At 47.0% G+C, this 14,591-nt stretch overlaps 2 protein-coding genes across 7 annotated transcripts; both read left to right on the top strand.

Moving 5' to 3' along the window:
* Positions 1-3: 3 nt before the first annotated feature.
* Positions 4-7,466, top strand: Tsen34 (tRNA splicing endonuclease subunit 34). 6 transcript variants are annotated; one of them, XM_029479638.2, is made up of 6 exons: positions 1,160-1,308; positions 1,488-1,734; positions 1,868-2,117; positions 2,254-2,508; positions 4,668-4,713; positions 6,984-7,113. In XM_029479638.2, the coding sequence occupies exons 1-5, from the start codon at positions 1,241-1,243 to the stop codon at positions 4,679-4,681; spliced, it is 834 nt and encodes a 277-aa protein (XP_029335498.1). In that variant the 5' UTR covers positions 1,160-1,240; the 3' UTR covers positions 4,682-4,713; positions 6,984-7,113. The 6 variants fall into 6 exon arrangements, with proteins under 6 accessions (XP_021022088.1, XP_021022087.1, XP_021022086.1 ...); XM_021166429.3 differs by lacking the exons at positions 1,160-1,308; positions 4,668-4,713 and adding an exon at positions 4-84 and having other exon boundaries at positions 6,984-7,466; XM_021166428.3 differs by lacking the exons at positions 1,160-1,308; positions 4,668-4,713 and adding an exon at positions 502-755 and having other exon boundaries at positions 6,984-7,466.
* A 3,113-nt stretch (positions 7,467-10,579) lies between these two features.
* On the top strand, positions 10,580-13,342 carry Rps9 (ribosomal protein S9). The gene is made up of 5 exons (XM_021167419.2): positions 10,580-10,659; positions 10,925-11,046; positions 11,249-11,371; positions 12,197-12,383; positions 13,099-13,342. Exons 2-5 carry the CDS (start codon positions 10,950-10,952, stop codon positions 13,274-13,276), a joined length of 585 nt encoding a protein of 194 aa, XP_021023078.1. The 5' UTR covers positions 10,580-10,659; positions 10,925-10,949; the 3' UTR covers positions 13,277-13,342.
* The last annotated feature ends 1,249 nt before the right edge of the window (positions 13,343-14,591 follow it).

Below are 14,591 nucleotides of genomic sequence, written 5' to 3'. Positions count from 1 at the left end.
TTCAAACTCTCGGCTTGGAGGTGGTGCCACAGCTTCGGCTTACTTCGGAGATAGCCGAGTTCCAAAGTCACGGCTCGGAATTAGGTGCGTTTACAAACTCGGCCGGATGTAGGCGGGACCACACACTTCGGCTTGATTCGGAAATAATCGGGTCCAAAAGTCGTGGTGGTGTAGTGTTAGGCGGGCTCAAGAACGCAGCACGAAGTAGGCGGGACCGCATGCTTCGGCTTACTTCGGAGATAGTCGGAACCAGCCGGGGTCCGAGAGTCAAAGAACCACGGGGTGTGGGCGGGATCGCATATTTGGACTTACTTCAGATAGCTGAATGCTTTTTCAGGTCACGGTCAAATGACAGTGAGGGCAGAAGTTTTGGCCTAACTTTGGAAATAATAGAGTGTCAGTAGACTTAACAGGCTGAGCTAATAGTCTTGAGGGAGGAAGGCGGAGCCACAGAAGACCGGAAAAAGACGAAGGGGCGGGGCCGACATGACTCGTGGATTTGGGGGCGAGGCCAGAGCAATGACCCTCAAGGTCCCACTTGTGCAGACCGGAGTGGCAGTGAGGGCTTTCTTGGCTTTTCCGCTTTGCTGACCTGACGGGATGACGGAGGACGCGCTACGTAGGGCCAGCTCCGCCTTAGCCGAGAGTTGGTGTTGGCTAGGGGTTGACTTATTGCCTCTGCCTGAGGACAGTAGGACAGATTGAAAGGGAGCCACGACGTGCACTGCACCTCGAGTGCGACTGTGGATTCAATCGTAATTGTGAACTCCTTAAATTGGGTAGGAAGTGGGCGGGGCCACAGCTGGAAGAATGATGGGATCTGGCTAGGCTCGAATGCTGAACCTTTTGCAACTTAGAGGGGGTGGTTGATTCTACTGGGCCGCGATCTCCCGCACGCGTTCGGGAATAGAGTCGAGATCTTCCGAAGGCTGAAACGCTTGCGTTCGGGTAGGCAGGACTCCCGATTGAGCCGAATTTAGGATGCTGGAACATCGAACAGCTGGCGCAAGACAGGACTGGGTTTCTTTTAAAGTCCGACTCAGAATAGGCGGGAAAGGCGAATCTGGGAACTTCGAAAGGGGAGGGGCTGGGCTCCAAGTATTTAGAAGAGGGTGTGGCTTGAGCAAACCACCCTACATAGAGGTTCTGAGATTCGACGGACGCATAAGAAAGAAGACACCCACTTTGCAAAAAGGGCGGTGCACCACTATGGCGGGAGGTCTCTCTGAGGGGACGAGAGATGGTGGTACGCTTTGGCAGAGAAGATGGTCACCTGGAGCTGAGGGGGAGCGGAACCGTGGGACCTGGGTGAGGGGCGTGGTCTTAACTGGTCCCTGGGTAGATCTTGGCTTGGGAGGGAGGGGCAGGTGGCAACCCCAGCCCCGCCCCTTGGGGGCGAGGGGCGGGGTCTTGCGCTGAGGGCGTGGAAGACTTCAGTCGGGTCGGTGGGGCTGTTTGGGTGACCGCGACGCACCCCCACTCCGCAGGAAGATGCTGGTGGTGGAGGTCGCTAATGGCCGCTCGCTGGTGTGGGGAGCCGAGGCCGTGCAGGCGCTGCGGGAGCGTCTGGGAGTCGGGGGACGCACGGTGGGCGCCCTGCCCCGCGGGCCCCGCCAGAACTCGCGCCTGGGCCTTCCGCTTCTGCTGCTGCCTGAAGAAGCCCGGCTCCTGGCCGAGATAGGCGCCGTGACCCTAGTCAGCGCCCCGCGCCCGGACCCCCGCAACCATGGCTTGGTAAGAAACGAAAGGCCCTGATAGTGGGAAGGCCTGGGAGGGCCTGTTGGAAGGTTGTAAACTGGTCAGAATTCCTGTCTTCCTAAGGGACTGCAGGATGTGTCTTGGGGTTCCAGTTAAGTTTACTTCTCAGGCCCTAGCATCGTTCAAACGCCAGCAAGAGCAGAGTTTCCAGGATCAGAACACTTTGGCAGCCGAGGCCCGGGAGACCCGGCGTCAGGAGCTTCTAGAGAAGATCGTAGAGGGCCAGGCTGCCAAGAAGCAGAAGCTGGAACAGGATTCAGGGGCAGATGAAGAAGGCCAAGAAGCCGGTGGAAGTGAGGCTACCCAAGGGAGTGAGACCAGTGATGATGGCCAGCCTTCTGCGGAGCAGGAGGGAGCAGGTGAGATTTTAGGATTTAGAGTTAAAATTTGGGGCAGGAGGGAGGGAAACTTTGGAGAATTTTAGTTGGATTTTTCTGGCGGTAAGGAGACCTTGTGGACTCAGTAAATTCTTTTTGCTCCCCGCCCCATCCCTAGATTCATCTCCCCAACCAGGACCTTCAAATGGGGTGACTCCCTTGCCCAGATCAGCCCTGCTTATCCAGCTGGCCACTGCCAGGCCTCGACCTGTAAAAGCTAAGCCTCTGGACTGGCGTGTGCAGTCCAAAGACTGGCCCCACGCTGGCCGTCCTGCCCACGAGCTGCGCTACAGCATCTACAGAGACCTGTGGGAGAGAGGCTTCTTCCTCAGTGCAGCAGGGAAGTTTGGTGGTGACTTCCTGGTCTATCCTGGTGAGTTTGGGTTGGGGCTCTGGTGGCTGTACCTTTTCTAATGGTCTTTATTTGTTGTGCATTTTCTTTTCTGTCCCATTTCTTCTCCCAGGGGACCTAAAACAGGACAACAAATATGCCAGAATTCTCTTGAACTCATGGAGAGTAGTCTTGTCAAACACAGGTTCTCTTCCCGGAGCCAAAATTAGCTTGGAATTTGCTATACCTCACAGGTTAGCCTTGGAATGTGAGGTCTTCCTTCCTCTACCTCCCAAGTGCTGGAATTGCAGGCATGAGTCACAACACCTGGCTTAATGTAGTAACTTCATAACTACTGTCTGTGATCTAGAAATTGATTTAGAAATCCTTACTTACATGCACAAAACATATGAGCGCATTCATTGCAGGATTCTTTATAGAATTAAAAGATTAAAAGTAGGGAAGTTACTGATGATAAGTTAGGAAGAAAACATAGTAATTAAGCTGGAAGAAATGGTGTATGCCTTTAGTCCCAGCCAAGCTGCATAGTGAGACAGCCTCAAAACAAAAGCCAGAAAAACAACAAACAACAACAAACCAGTTGTGGCCAGGCAGTGGTGGCCCATACCTTTAATCCCAGCACTCAGGAGGCAGAAACAGTTAAAACTCTGTGAGTTTGAGGCCAGCATGAAACCCTATCACGAAAAATCAAATCAAACAAACCAAAACAAAAAACCAGCTGTCTGGGAAACAGTATTAGTTATCAGAGAATTAATGTATGGGATTAGAGTTGGGTATTGTGCATGCATCTAATCTCAGCTCTAGATAAGTGGAGACGTAGCCAGTTGAGGCTAGCTTTGTCTACATGGCACCTTGTCTTAACAAAGAAAAGGAAAAGGCGGCCACATGTGATGGCCATATTTGTAGTCCTAGCACGTGAGAGTGTGAGAGAGAAGGATTGCTACAAGTTTGAGACCTGCATAAGCAACATAGTGAGTTCAGGCCAGCCAGGGCTGGGGATCAAGACTGTCTGGAAAAAAAAGAAAATAAAGCAGTAGGGTCATCTATATGAAAAGTATAATTACAAATGGAAAAAATCCCAGCACTCGGGGGGCAGAGGCAGGCAGATTTCTGAGTTCGAGGCCAGCCTGGTCTACAAAGTGAGTTCCAGGACAGCCAGGGCTACACAGAGAAACCCTGTCTCAAAAAACAAAACAAAACAAAAAAAGGAAAAAAATGACCGGTAGTTGAAAATGTATGGTACATTATATTTTGATATGGAGATGCAGATGCGTACATTGCAACTTAAGTACCCTCGAACATCGAAGTTCCAGTTAGGTCTGAGTATGCTCATGTGTGCCTGTGTCCCCAGCTACTTGGGAAACTGAAGCAGAATTTCTTGGATGTGAGAGTTAAAAACCAATCTATGAAACACAGGTGAGATTTCCTGTCCTCAGACAAAGCCACTGCAGCTTAAAATGACTAGTTGAAATCAGTTAATTACCTAATCTCATACCTTCCTTGTTTGTTTATTTAATTTTGAGGCAGGGCTCATTGTGTAGCTCTGGCTGACCTAGAACTTGCTATGTAGATCACAGTAGCCTAGAATTCAAAGAGCCTGCCTCTGTCTCCCAGGTGCTCAGGCTAGTCTTGTATACCACCATGCCTGAGATTCCTAGAAGTTTTTGAGTTAAGGTCTACTATGTAAGCTTGGCTGGCTTCAGGCTCACAGAGATCTATCTACCTGTCTCCAAGTGCTGGGATCAGTGGTATCTGCAACCATATCAGGACTTTCTTTCTGTCTTGTCTTTTTTTTTTAAATTTTTATGTGCATTGCCTGTTACACGTTTGTGTAAGGGTGTTGGATCCCCTGGACTAGAATAGTCCAATAGATAGTTGTGAACTGCCATGTGGGTGTTGGGAATTGAATTCTTCTGAAAGAGCAGCCAGTGCTCTTAACCACCAAGCTGGCTCTCCAGTCCCTCTTTTTTTTAATGTACAGTCTCACTATTGAATCCCAAGCCGGTTGGTATCCAGTTTCCCACATGACACAGTTGGAAGCATTGAGCTTCTTGCTTGAGCCTTCTATGTGTTAGGATGACAATATAAGCCACCACACACAGCTCTAATCTACACTAAATAAGTTGAACCATAAGCTAAACTATTTGTTCTTTTCTTGCTTCTTTTCTTTCCTTTGGCAGGGTGGTGCATGTAACCCTGGCTGACCTCAACCGTGTGAGTGCTGAGGTGATTAAAATGCATAAGCATTCATGCCCGGCACTGACCAATTCATTCTGATATGTCAATATTTCTAAAACAGTGAGTACTTGTATATGGGACATGGAGAGAATCCTTGCCTCTTTGAAACAGTGTCTAAAGCCTCAGTCACTCTAATGCTTCTAAGTTTATTTCTAAATTTTACCTGAGGCTCAAAGCTGCTAAGCCTCCAGGAAGACAGTTACAGGTTTAGTTTCTCAAGCATTTTGATATACCCTCTCTGCTGGCTGGAACCCTGTAACAGCCACAGAGCCTCATTACTGCCTAGGCTCTGCCAAGAACCCAGCTGCCAGGCAGGGACATAGCAACAGTTTCCCTTAGAGGGCTGCAGTCTCATGGTTTAGATTCTCATTCCACCCCTCTTAAAGATTTGGATTTCATTTCTGTTTTCTTTTTATGTTTTGTATATGTACATGTCTGTGTGGATGTCTAAGGAGACTTGTAGATGGCATTGGATTCCCTGGACCTGGAGTTACAGGCACTTGTGAGCTGTCTGATGTATGTGTTGGGAGCTTAGCACTCGGGTCCCTCTGGAAGAATGGCTTGAGTTCTTAATCGTTTGGCCATCTCTCCAGTTCTATATTTTAAATTTTAATTTATTTATTTATTATATGTAAGTACACTGTAGCTGTCTTCAGACACTCCAGAAGAGGGCGCCAGATCTCGTTACAGATGGTTGTGAGCCACCATGTGGTTGCTGGGATTTGAACTCTGGACCTTTGGAAGAGCAGTCGGGTGCTCTTACCCATTGAGCCATCTCATCAGCCCCACTATTTGAATCTTTTTGGGGGTCATTCTATTAACTATTTTTATTTTATCATTATCATTTATTTGATTTTTTTTTAAGACAGTTGTTTCTCTGTGTAGCAGCCCTAGCTGTTCCGAAACTTACTCTGTAGACCAGGTTGATTTTTAGCGCACAGAGATCTGCCTACCTCTGCCTCCCCAGTGCTGGGGTTAAAGGCATTTGCCACCATGATGGGCTTTAATTTTTGCACTATCCTAGTATAAAATCTTTTCCTTTCCTAGCCTATTAGAGTCTCAGACTGATCCCGTTTTTCGTTTTATGACTGCAGTACTGGGGATCAGACCTTGCTTGTGCTACATAAGTGGTCTTTTAATAAGCTGCATCCTAGTACTTGTGCCCTTTAAAAAAATCTTGGCTTTGTTTCTTTTGTTTATTTTTCATATTTTATTTTATTTTATTTTATTTTATTTTTTGGTAAAATCTCTTTATGTTACCCAGGTTGGTCTTAAACTCCTAAGCTCAAGGAGTATTGTGTTATGCCCCCACCCCACCCCAAGCCTCAGTGCTTGAGGGTACAAGTGCATCTCCCCACATCTTTTAATCATGGTAGTTGTGTATTGTTTAGTCTCATAGATAGATATGCCTTGTACCATGGAAGGAACCATTCTGTACTTTCTATTCTGTTTCTTAGCCATTGTGAAGCCATCTTGGGTCATCAAAACCAGCCTGGGACACATGAAATCTGTGTCTCAAAAAAGGAAAAAGAGAAGCCGGGCGTGGTGGCGCACGCCTTTAATCCCAGCATTTGGGAGGCAGAGGCAGGCGGATTTCTGAGTTTGAGGCCAGCCTGGTCTACAGAGTGAGTTCCAGGACAGCCAGGGCTACACAGAGAAACCCTGTCTTGAAAAACAAAAAAAAAAAAAAAAAAAAAAAAAAAGGAAAAAGAAAAGATAGAGGATCCTTAGGCATAGACTAGCTGTTCCAGGTGTAATGGTATACACCTTTATTCCTAGCACTCAGGAAACAGAGACAGGAGGGAGATCTCTGTAGGTGTGAGGCCAGTCTGGTCTACATAATGAGTTCCAGAACATTCATAGCTATATAGAGAGACCCTGTCTCAACAACAACAAAAAAGTAGTTGGAGCCGGGCGTGGTGGCGCACACCTTTAATCCCAGCACTTGGGAGGCAGAGGCAGGCAGATTTCTGAGTTCGAGGCCAACCTGGTCTACAGAGTGAGTTCCAGGACAGCCAGGGCTGTTGGGAATTGAGAAACCCTGTCTCGAAATACAAACAAACAAACAAAGTAAGTAAGTAAATAAATAAATAAATAGAAAGGCGGTAGAATACTTATCTAATCTACACAAGGAAGGCCCTGGCTTCCATACCCAGCACTACAAAGGAAACAACAATGCAGTAAGCCCAAGGCCCCCATGTCAGATCTCATCCCAGCCCCTGCGGAGGGGAACTGCTATGCATCTTTCTTTCCCCCAGGTGATCCACTGCGTTTCCATGCTCACTACATAGCTCAGTGCTGGTCTGCTGAGGACCCCATCCCACTTCAGGACCTGGTCTCTGCAGGCCGCCTGGGAACCAGTGTCAGGAAGACCCTGCTGCTCTGCTCCCCTCAGCCTGATGGGAAGGTGGTCTACACATCCCTGCAGTGGGCCAGCCTGCAGTGAGCTGGAGACGGTGTGTGGCAAGAACCCTCTTCAATGGTCACCCCAGCTCATTTCTGCACGGAGGCTTGCGCTCTCTTGCTCTGCCTGGTTTGTTCCGATTCCAGGGTTTGAACACTACATCCTTTCTGTTTGTTTTTTGGTTTTGTTTTTCCTGTTTTAAGGCGATTACTACCTGTGTTGTTCTTTATTTTGTTTCCAAATTGTGCTTGTTGAGCATGGAGACTGCTTTTGTTTGGCTTTTGTGTTTCTTGCGGGGCTTAGGTTCCTGCAGTTCTCAATAAATTTGTTGAATAAATGTTTGTATTTTGAGTCCTTACAACAATCCTTGAAATGTGGGGCTCTCATTCCTGTATTCAGATGAGAAAAGGGAATGGGAAATGACTTGACCACGGTCACAAAACTGGGCCTGGGCCATTATACCTGGTCTTTGTGATTCAGGAATCTGCCTCTTTTCATTGCACTAAGGGTTGCCTTGAACATATGGCGTTTATTTATTGTAAGTATATCTGTGTATGTTTGTAAGCATGCGTGTGCCATGGAACTTAGGTGGAGGTCAGAGGGCAACTTGAGAGAGCCTGTTCTCTTTTTACCTTGTGGGTCTCAGGGAACGAACTCAGGTTATCAGGCTTGCCATCAAGGATCTTTAAGGGCTGAGCCTTCTTATTGGTTCCTTTGAGATTACTACAAACCATTTTAGATATGTGATGTAACGGTTATAACTAGAACTGTTGCATGAGCTGCTTGTGGTGGTGGTGTAAACCAGTCCAGAAAGATATGCCGAAGAGGCAAAGGCAGGAAGATCATGAGTGTGAGACCTGCCTGGGCTACATTTGTGGGGTTGTACAGGCTCAGCAGTTGAAGTTTTTCAAAGGGACTGAGTTCAGTTCCCAACACAGAGGACAGCTCCTATGTGCTTCCAACTCCATCTTCAGGGAATTTGGTGCCCTATTCTGCCTTCTAAACACAACTGCACTCAGGTGTACGTACTCACACAGACATATATGTAGTTTTAAAAAAAAATCAGCTTGGTGTGGGGGTTTATACCATTAATCCCAGTGTTCAGGTGAAGGCAGGGGAATTTCTGAGATCAAGGCTAGCCTGGTCTACATGGCAAGTTACAGGCCAGCAGGGCTTGTTTCAAATCAACAAATATGGGCTGGAGAGGTGGCTCGGTGTTCTTGCATAGGACCTGAGGGTTTGTTTTTTTGTTTTTTGTTTTTTGAGATCATTTTATGTATATGGGTACACTGTAGCTGAACAGATGGTTGTGAGCCTTCATGTGGTTGTTGGGAATTGAATTTTTAGGACCTCTGCTCGCTCTGCTCAACTCTGCTTGCTCCAGACCAAAGATTTATTACTACACATAAGTACACTGTAGCTGTCTTCAGACATACCAGAAGAGTGTGTCAGATCTCATTACCAGTGGTTGTGAGCCACCATGTGGTTGCTGGGATTTGAACTCAGGAACAGTCAGTGATCTTAACCACTGAGCCATCTTGCCAGCCCCAGTACCTGAGTTTTGTTCACAGCACAAACAGGGCTCACAACTCCAGTCTTTGGGTATCTAACCCTTTATGATCTTTGAAGGTCCTAGGTACACACATGGAGTATTTGTGTGGATATAGGCAGGAAAAATACTTGTACACATTAAATAAATCATTTTTAAAAATTAAAAAGCAGCTGGGCGTGGTGGCGCACACCTTTAATCCCAGCACTTGGGAGGTAGAGGCAGGTGGATTTCTGAGTTCGAGGCCAGCCTGGTCTACAGAGTGAGTTCCAGAACAGCCAGGGCTACACAGAGAAACCCTGTCTCGAAAAACAAAGAAACAAAAAATTAGAAAGCAAATGTTTGACCCAGAAAGTAAGCTAATCTGTCCTCCCAGGCTAAATGAGCAAGATCCTCGCCTTTCGAGTATGCAAATGCAAGTGCAAATTCTTTCTTTTTCCAAGACAGGGTTTCTCTGTATAGCCCTGGAACTCACTCTGTAGACCAGGCTAGCCCTGAACTCAGAAATCCACCTGCCTCTGCCTCCCAAGTGCTGGGATTAAAGGCACGTGCAACCACTGCCCAGAGCAAGTGTAAATTCTTACCAATCACACTGGTTAAAAAATATCTGAGCTAGGCCTACTGGTACAGGCCTATCCTCCTACTATTCAAAGACAGAGGCAAGGACATGTCTATGAGTTTGAGGCCAGCCTGGCTACATAGTTCATAGTTCCAGGATAGCCAGGGCTCATAGACCCCATTTCCCTTAAATAAAAATAGTTATAAAATATCAGATATACACAAAGCTGGCCTTGGTAGTGCATGTCTTTAATCCCAGCGCTTGGGAGACAGAGCCAGGCAGAACTCTGTGAGTTTGAATAGGAAGCTCCAGGACAGCCAGGATTAAGAGGAAAGACCCTGTCTCAACAAACAAACAACTATCAGTTGCACGAAAGCAGATTGTAATTCCAGCTCTTGGGAGGTATAGACAGAAGGATCTGGAATTCATAGTCATTTGATAGGAAACCCTGCATCAAAACAATAAATAAATTAGGAGAGACTTGCCTATAGGCCAAGATGTTGGAGGCACTTTCTTAAATGAGTTCCTCTTTCCACATGTCTAGGTTTGTGTCAAGCTGTCAAGACAAACCAGCACAAGATGTGTATTTCAATATTAAAATAAGCCCAGCTCGACATATATATTTATACTATTTTCATAATGTTTTTATTTTTTATTATTATATTTTGTGGCTCACATCTAAAATCTTAGCACTTTTTTTTTTTTTTTTTTTTTTTTTTTTTCTGAGACAGGGTTTCTCTGTGTAGCCCTGGCTGTCCTGGCACTCACTTTGTAGACCAGGCTGGCCTCGAACTCAGAAATCTGCCTGCCTCTGCCTCCCAAGTGCTGGGATTAAAGGCGTGAGCCACCACGCCCGGCTTAGCACTTTTAAAAAAAGATTTATTTATCTACTATATCTAATTACACAGTAGGTGGTCAGATCTCATTACAGATGGTTGTGACCCACTATGGGGATTTGAACTCAGGACCTTTGGAGGAGCAATCAGTGCTCTTAACCGCTGAGCCATCTCTCCAAACAAGCCTGAGTACTTTTAAGGGCAAGGGCACTGCCATGAGATTGAGACAGTGGTGGGGAACCTTGGCTGCTGCCGTTAATTCCCTGTAAGTTTTTACCAAGAGTTTTTGTTGAAACAAAAAGTGACAACTGTGGTTACTCAATCAATGCTTTAGCCCTAGAAGGGGCAGCCTCGTTAATTCTTGGATTAACCAAATGTCACCATAGCCCTTCAATCGTCTAACCACCTCCCTGGCAAGTCGGCCCAGAGAAGCGCCGCTCTGGCCCGCCCGCTCGTCTCTATGGCTTTCCTGCTTCTGATTGGCGTAGTCGCGAGCGGTGCGTGATGACGTCACTGCAAGGCGACGTTACTATAAGACCTCGGTCCAACCGCCTCGTCTCTCTTTGTCTCGGGCCTGAGTTCGTAGGTGAGTGTTCTGATTGTTGAGTTCGCCTTTTAGGGGTTGATGGTGTAAGGTAACGGAGCCATTCGAATCTTCACGAACACGCTGAGTAAGAGGGTGGGGCGAAGGTGGCTGGAAGTTATTACAACACGGTTGTGGAACAATCCCATTTTCAAGTTTTCTAAGGCGGATTTCCCTGAGAGCCGAGTTGGTGTCGCCGTGCCCCTAGTGGGGTTTTGCTGCACATGCGCCACAAGATTATTTTTTAAAACGATACTTTACTGCGCAGGCGCAGCGGGCCTAACGAGGTCAACATGCCGGTCGCCAGAAGCTGGGTTTGTCGCAAAACCTATGTGACCCCACGGAGACCCTTCGAGAAATCGCGTCTCGACCAGGAGCTAAAGTTGATTGGTGAGTGGCCAGAGTAGAATTTCGTATTGCGGATCCGGGAAGAGTTAGGTAGCCATGATGTCTGTCTCCCACGTGCTCGTTCGGGAGCATCCTGTGTGGCGCCAGAGGATTGCAGTTAAGATTAGTTTTGTGTTCTCTAGTCGCCATGCACAGGTAGTAACCCATGGCTCTGGCCCCATGGTCTCTTCCCAACCACGTGCAGGAGAGTATGGACTCCGGAACAAACGTGAGGTTTGGAGGGTCAAGTTTACCCTGGCCAAGATCCGTAAGGCGGCCCGGGAGCTGTTGACGCTGGACGAGAAGGATCCTCGGCGTCTGTTTGAAGGTGTGTATGAGCCTATTTTCGAAGGAGTGGTGGTTGCTGAGTGTTTTCGGGCGTGGGAGGTGTGACTGAACAAGGCTAGTGGGGATTGAGACAGGGTCTTGGTGTAGATTGGCCTGGAGCTCAAATGTAAGTCAGTCTTGCCATAAACTGCCAGACATTCAGAAGTGCTAGGTATGTGTCACAAGGATTCTTTGTTATTATTGGTTATTTTATTTACATTTTAAATATTATTTCTCTTCCCAGTTTCCCCTCTGCGACCCCCCCCCCCCCATCACAGCACAAGGGTTCTTTTTGAGTTTTCTAGAAATCTAGTTCTGTCTGCATTGGACAAATGGAGGTCAAAGAAAAGCTTGACAATGGGTGTTGCACTAATGCTTTTTCTGACTTAATACTGGATGTTTTATTTAGTTTTAGGTAGTGTAAGAGTAATGATATAATCTTTTCCATTTGGGGGATGTGTTTTTGCATTTGCATCTGGGTAGCATTTATACAATGTTATCGAGATTGAGCCTGTATTTTAACCTATATTTACATGTGTACCTCAGATTACCTTTGAACTGTTATCCCTAGTTTTTCAGGTTGTGAAAATGAAATTTGTTTTTAAAGTAGAACATTAGACCTCTTAATCTTAGGGTTAAAGGCTGGATGAAAAACTGTAAGCCAGCGGGGTGCCTGTTGGTGAAAGGGTGGCACGGTGGCCATGTCAGGGTCTCAATCAGGCACCAGAGCTCCCTACAAAAAATGAGTGAAAGCTGTAGTCCTCTACCGTAAGAGACTGAGGAAGTCTGAGGTCGGGCCTCATTGGCTGCTGCTCCCCCATCACAGGCAATGCTCTCCTGCGGCGGCTTGTTCGCATTGGGGTGCTGGACGAGGGCAAGATGAAGCTGGATTACATCCTGGGCCTGAAGATTGAGGATTTCTTGGAGAGGCGGCTGCAGACCCAGGTCTTTAAGCTGGGCCTGGCCAAGTCTATTCACCATGCCCGCGTGCTCATCCGCCAACGGCACATTAGGTGAGTTGCAGCTGGGCCTGTAAACTTTTTATTTCCCTACTTGTGCTGTTGGTTTCCTTTGCTAAGTTGCCATTCCTATCTCCTGTGCAGCCCTTGGAGCTGACAGATGTGAGCTTACCCTTGAGGGTTCAGAACCTGCAAACAGCTTATGGGGGACTGGGGACAGCCTTGTTTCCCCATAGCCCAGCGCAAGGGTCACTGCGGCTCAAGCCGTACACCTTGTGAAGGTGTCTGCCAGGCATTCAAGCAGCTGGACAGGTAACAGCTCTTGGTGCCCCCTCCCCCCCCCGAGATTGTTTGGAGTCAATGTTGAGGTGACAAAGCTCTAGACCTTCATTGCTATATTTCTACTTGTTAATTTGCCAGTTGAGAATGCACCTGTCTGAAGTGACTGGGGTAAATGAAGTTGCATGCTCATTAACCCTTCTGTAAATGAGCACCAATCATGGCAGCTATACAGAGTGAAGTCTCATTTCTTTCTCACCAGCTTTCATTTATGGGCAGAGATGTACTCTTGTCTGAGGTGGTTTGAGACCACATGGCATTACAATGTGGACAGGAAGCAAATCAAAACATTAGTATGGGCACTCTTGTTTTCCTTCCAAGTTACTGAGATCTGAGTCTGAGGTCAGGAGTGCCTATGAGCGTGCAGTCAAAGGGCAGGACCAAATGGTTCAGCCTCTCACTTTGTCCTCTTATCCTGTTCTTCCCGTAGGGTCCGCAAGCAGGTGGTAAACATCCCATCCTTCATTGTTCGCCTGGACTCTCAGAAGCACATTGACTTCTCCCTCCGCTCTCCTTATGGTGGTGGCCGTCCAGGCCGAGTGAAGAGGAAGAATGCCAAGAAAGGCCAGGGCGGTGCTGGAGCTGGTGATGATGAGGAAGAGGATTAATTAATACTGGGCTGCACTGGAGGACTGTCTTGTTTTCCAGCTGAAAAATAAAGAATTGATACTTGGTTTATTGGTGTGCTTCTCTGTAGTGAGTGCAACTGCTCCACTACACATAGGCTGTGCTACTGTCCAACTAACCTATTTGGTAAATGTTCCCAAGGGAGACATGTTATCTGCACTGTGTGATACAGTGGAAAGCAAGGCATTTGGAGCTAAGTTCCAGTCTCTAGTGAGATTGAAAACTTCTAGGGTGGCTCTTGTAAGTCATGTGTCTCTAGATGTGGTTTTGGTGAGCAGGAGATAAGCTAGTGAGATGTTTGCCTAGGGCTGCTTGAGAACTTCCCTATCTAAAGCTTTGTGTTGTTCTGGGCAGGGGGGAGGTTGGCTTCCTCATTCTCTATTTCCCTTGCCAGGAAGCTTGAGTCAGACAGGAAGATTTGCAGATATGCGGTTTGAACTGAGAAATGAGGGCTGCTTGAGATGGAAAGAGCAACTGAAGGAGCAACAGCTGCTTGCTACTTCTGTATTTCAGTCCTTGAGAAATCAGGTCAGCTTTTTTTTTTAAGATTTATTATAAATTAATACAGTGTAGCTGACGCACCAGAAGAGGGTGACAGATCTCACTAGGGATGGTTGTGAGCCACCACTGGGATTTGAACAGTCAGGTGCTCTTACCCATTGAACCATCTCACCAGCCCTCTAGGTCAGCTTTTAAGGCCAGCTTTGATGCAGGAAAAAGTACTGTAAAGCTGGCATTGAATCTCAAGGCAATGGCAAGTGACCACTATCTGGAGGTCTGGCTAATGGTAATTCCATCCATGGTTTAGCCACTTAGGCTACGTGAAAATGTGATTTGGGTAGATCAGAAGGCATTCACCTTTCAGAACAAGCTCTCATTCAAGTGGTCTCCAGGCAGCCTGGGGTTTATTAGGGCTGAGAGATCCTTAAAATGGCAGGGACACCTAAGGAGGAAGGATGTATGTTTAAAATGCCTGTGAGATAGACACTGGTGTTCTTTGTGATGTTAGGGATAAGTCAGGGCTAGAAAGTGATAGCTTTGCTACCTTGAAAAGCTTCAGTTAGATTCAGTTGCTAGGGTGCTTCATGGGAGCTTGTGATCTAAGGGCCCCTTATTACCATGGTGCTCTCACAAACTGAGGGAGAATAAACATTGCTTCTGGAAAGTAAATACCAAGTTAGCATCATTAGTCTTCAGGGATTCCTGGAGCTAGTGAGTTAAACCTTATGAAACTTATGGCGTCTTTTTAAAGTTTTCACATGAATTTTCTTGAGGCACTTGAGAATATGTCATTAA

This window comes from Mus caroli, unplaced genomic scaffold (assembly GCF_978045245.1).
Source record: "Mus caroli unplaced genomic scaffold, Mus_caroli_1 scaffold_8, whole genome shotgun sequence".
Taxonomy (NCBI): Eukaryota; Metazoa; Chordata; class Mammalia; order Rodentia; family Muridae; genus Mus; species Mus caroli.
Note: the sequence above shows the minus strand (reverse complement) of the source record. Positions and strands in the feature narration are given on the sequence as shown.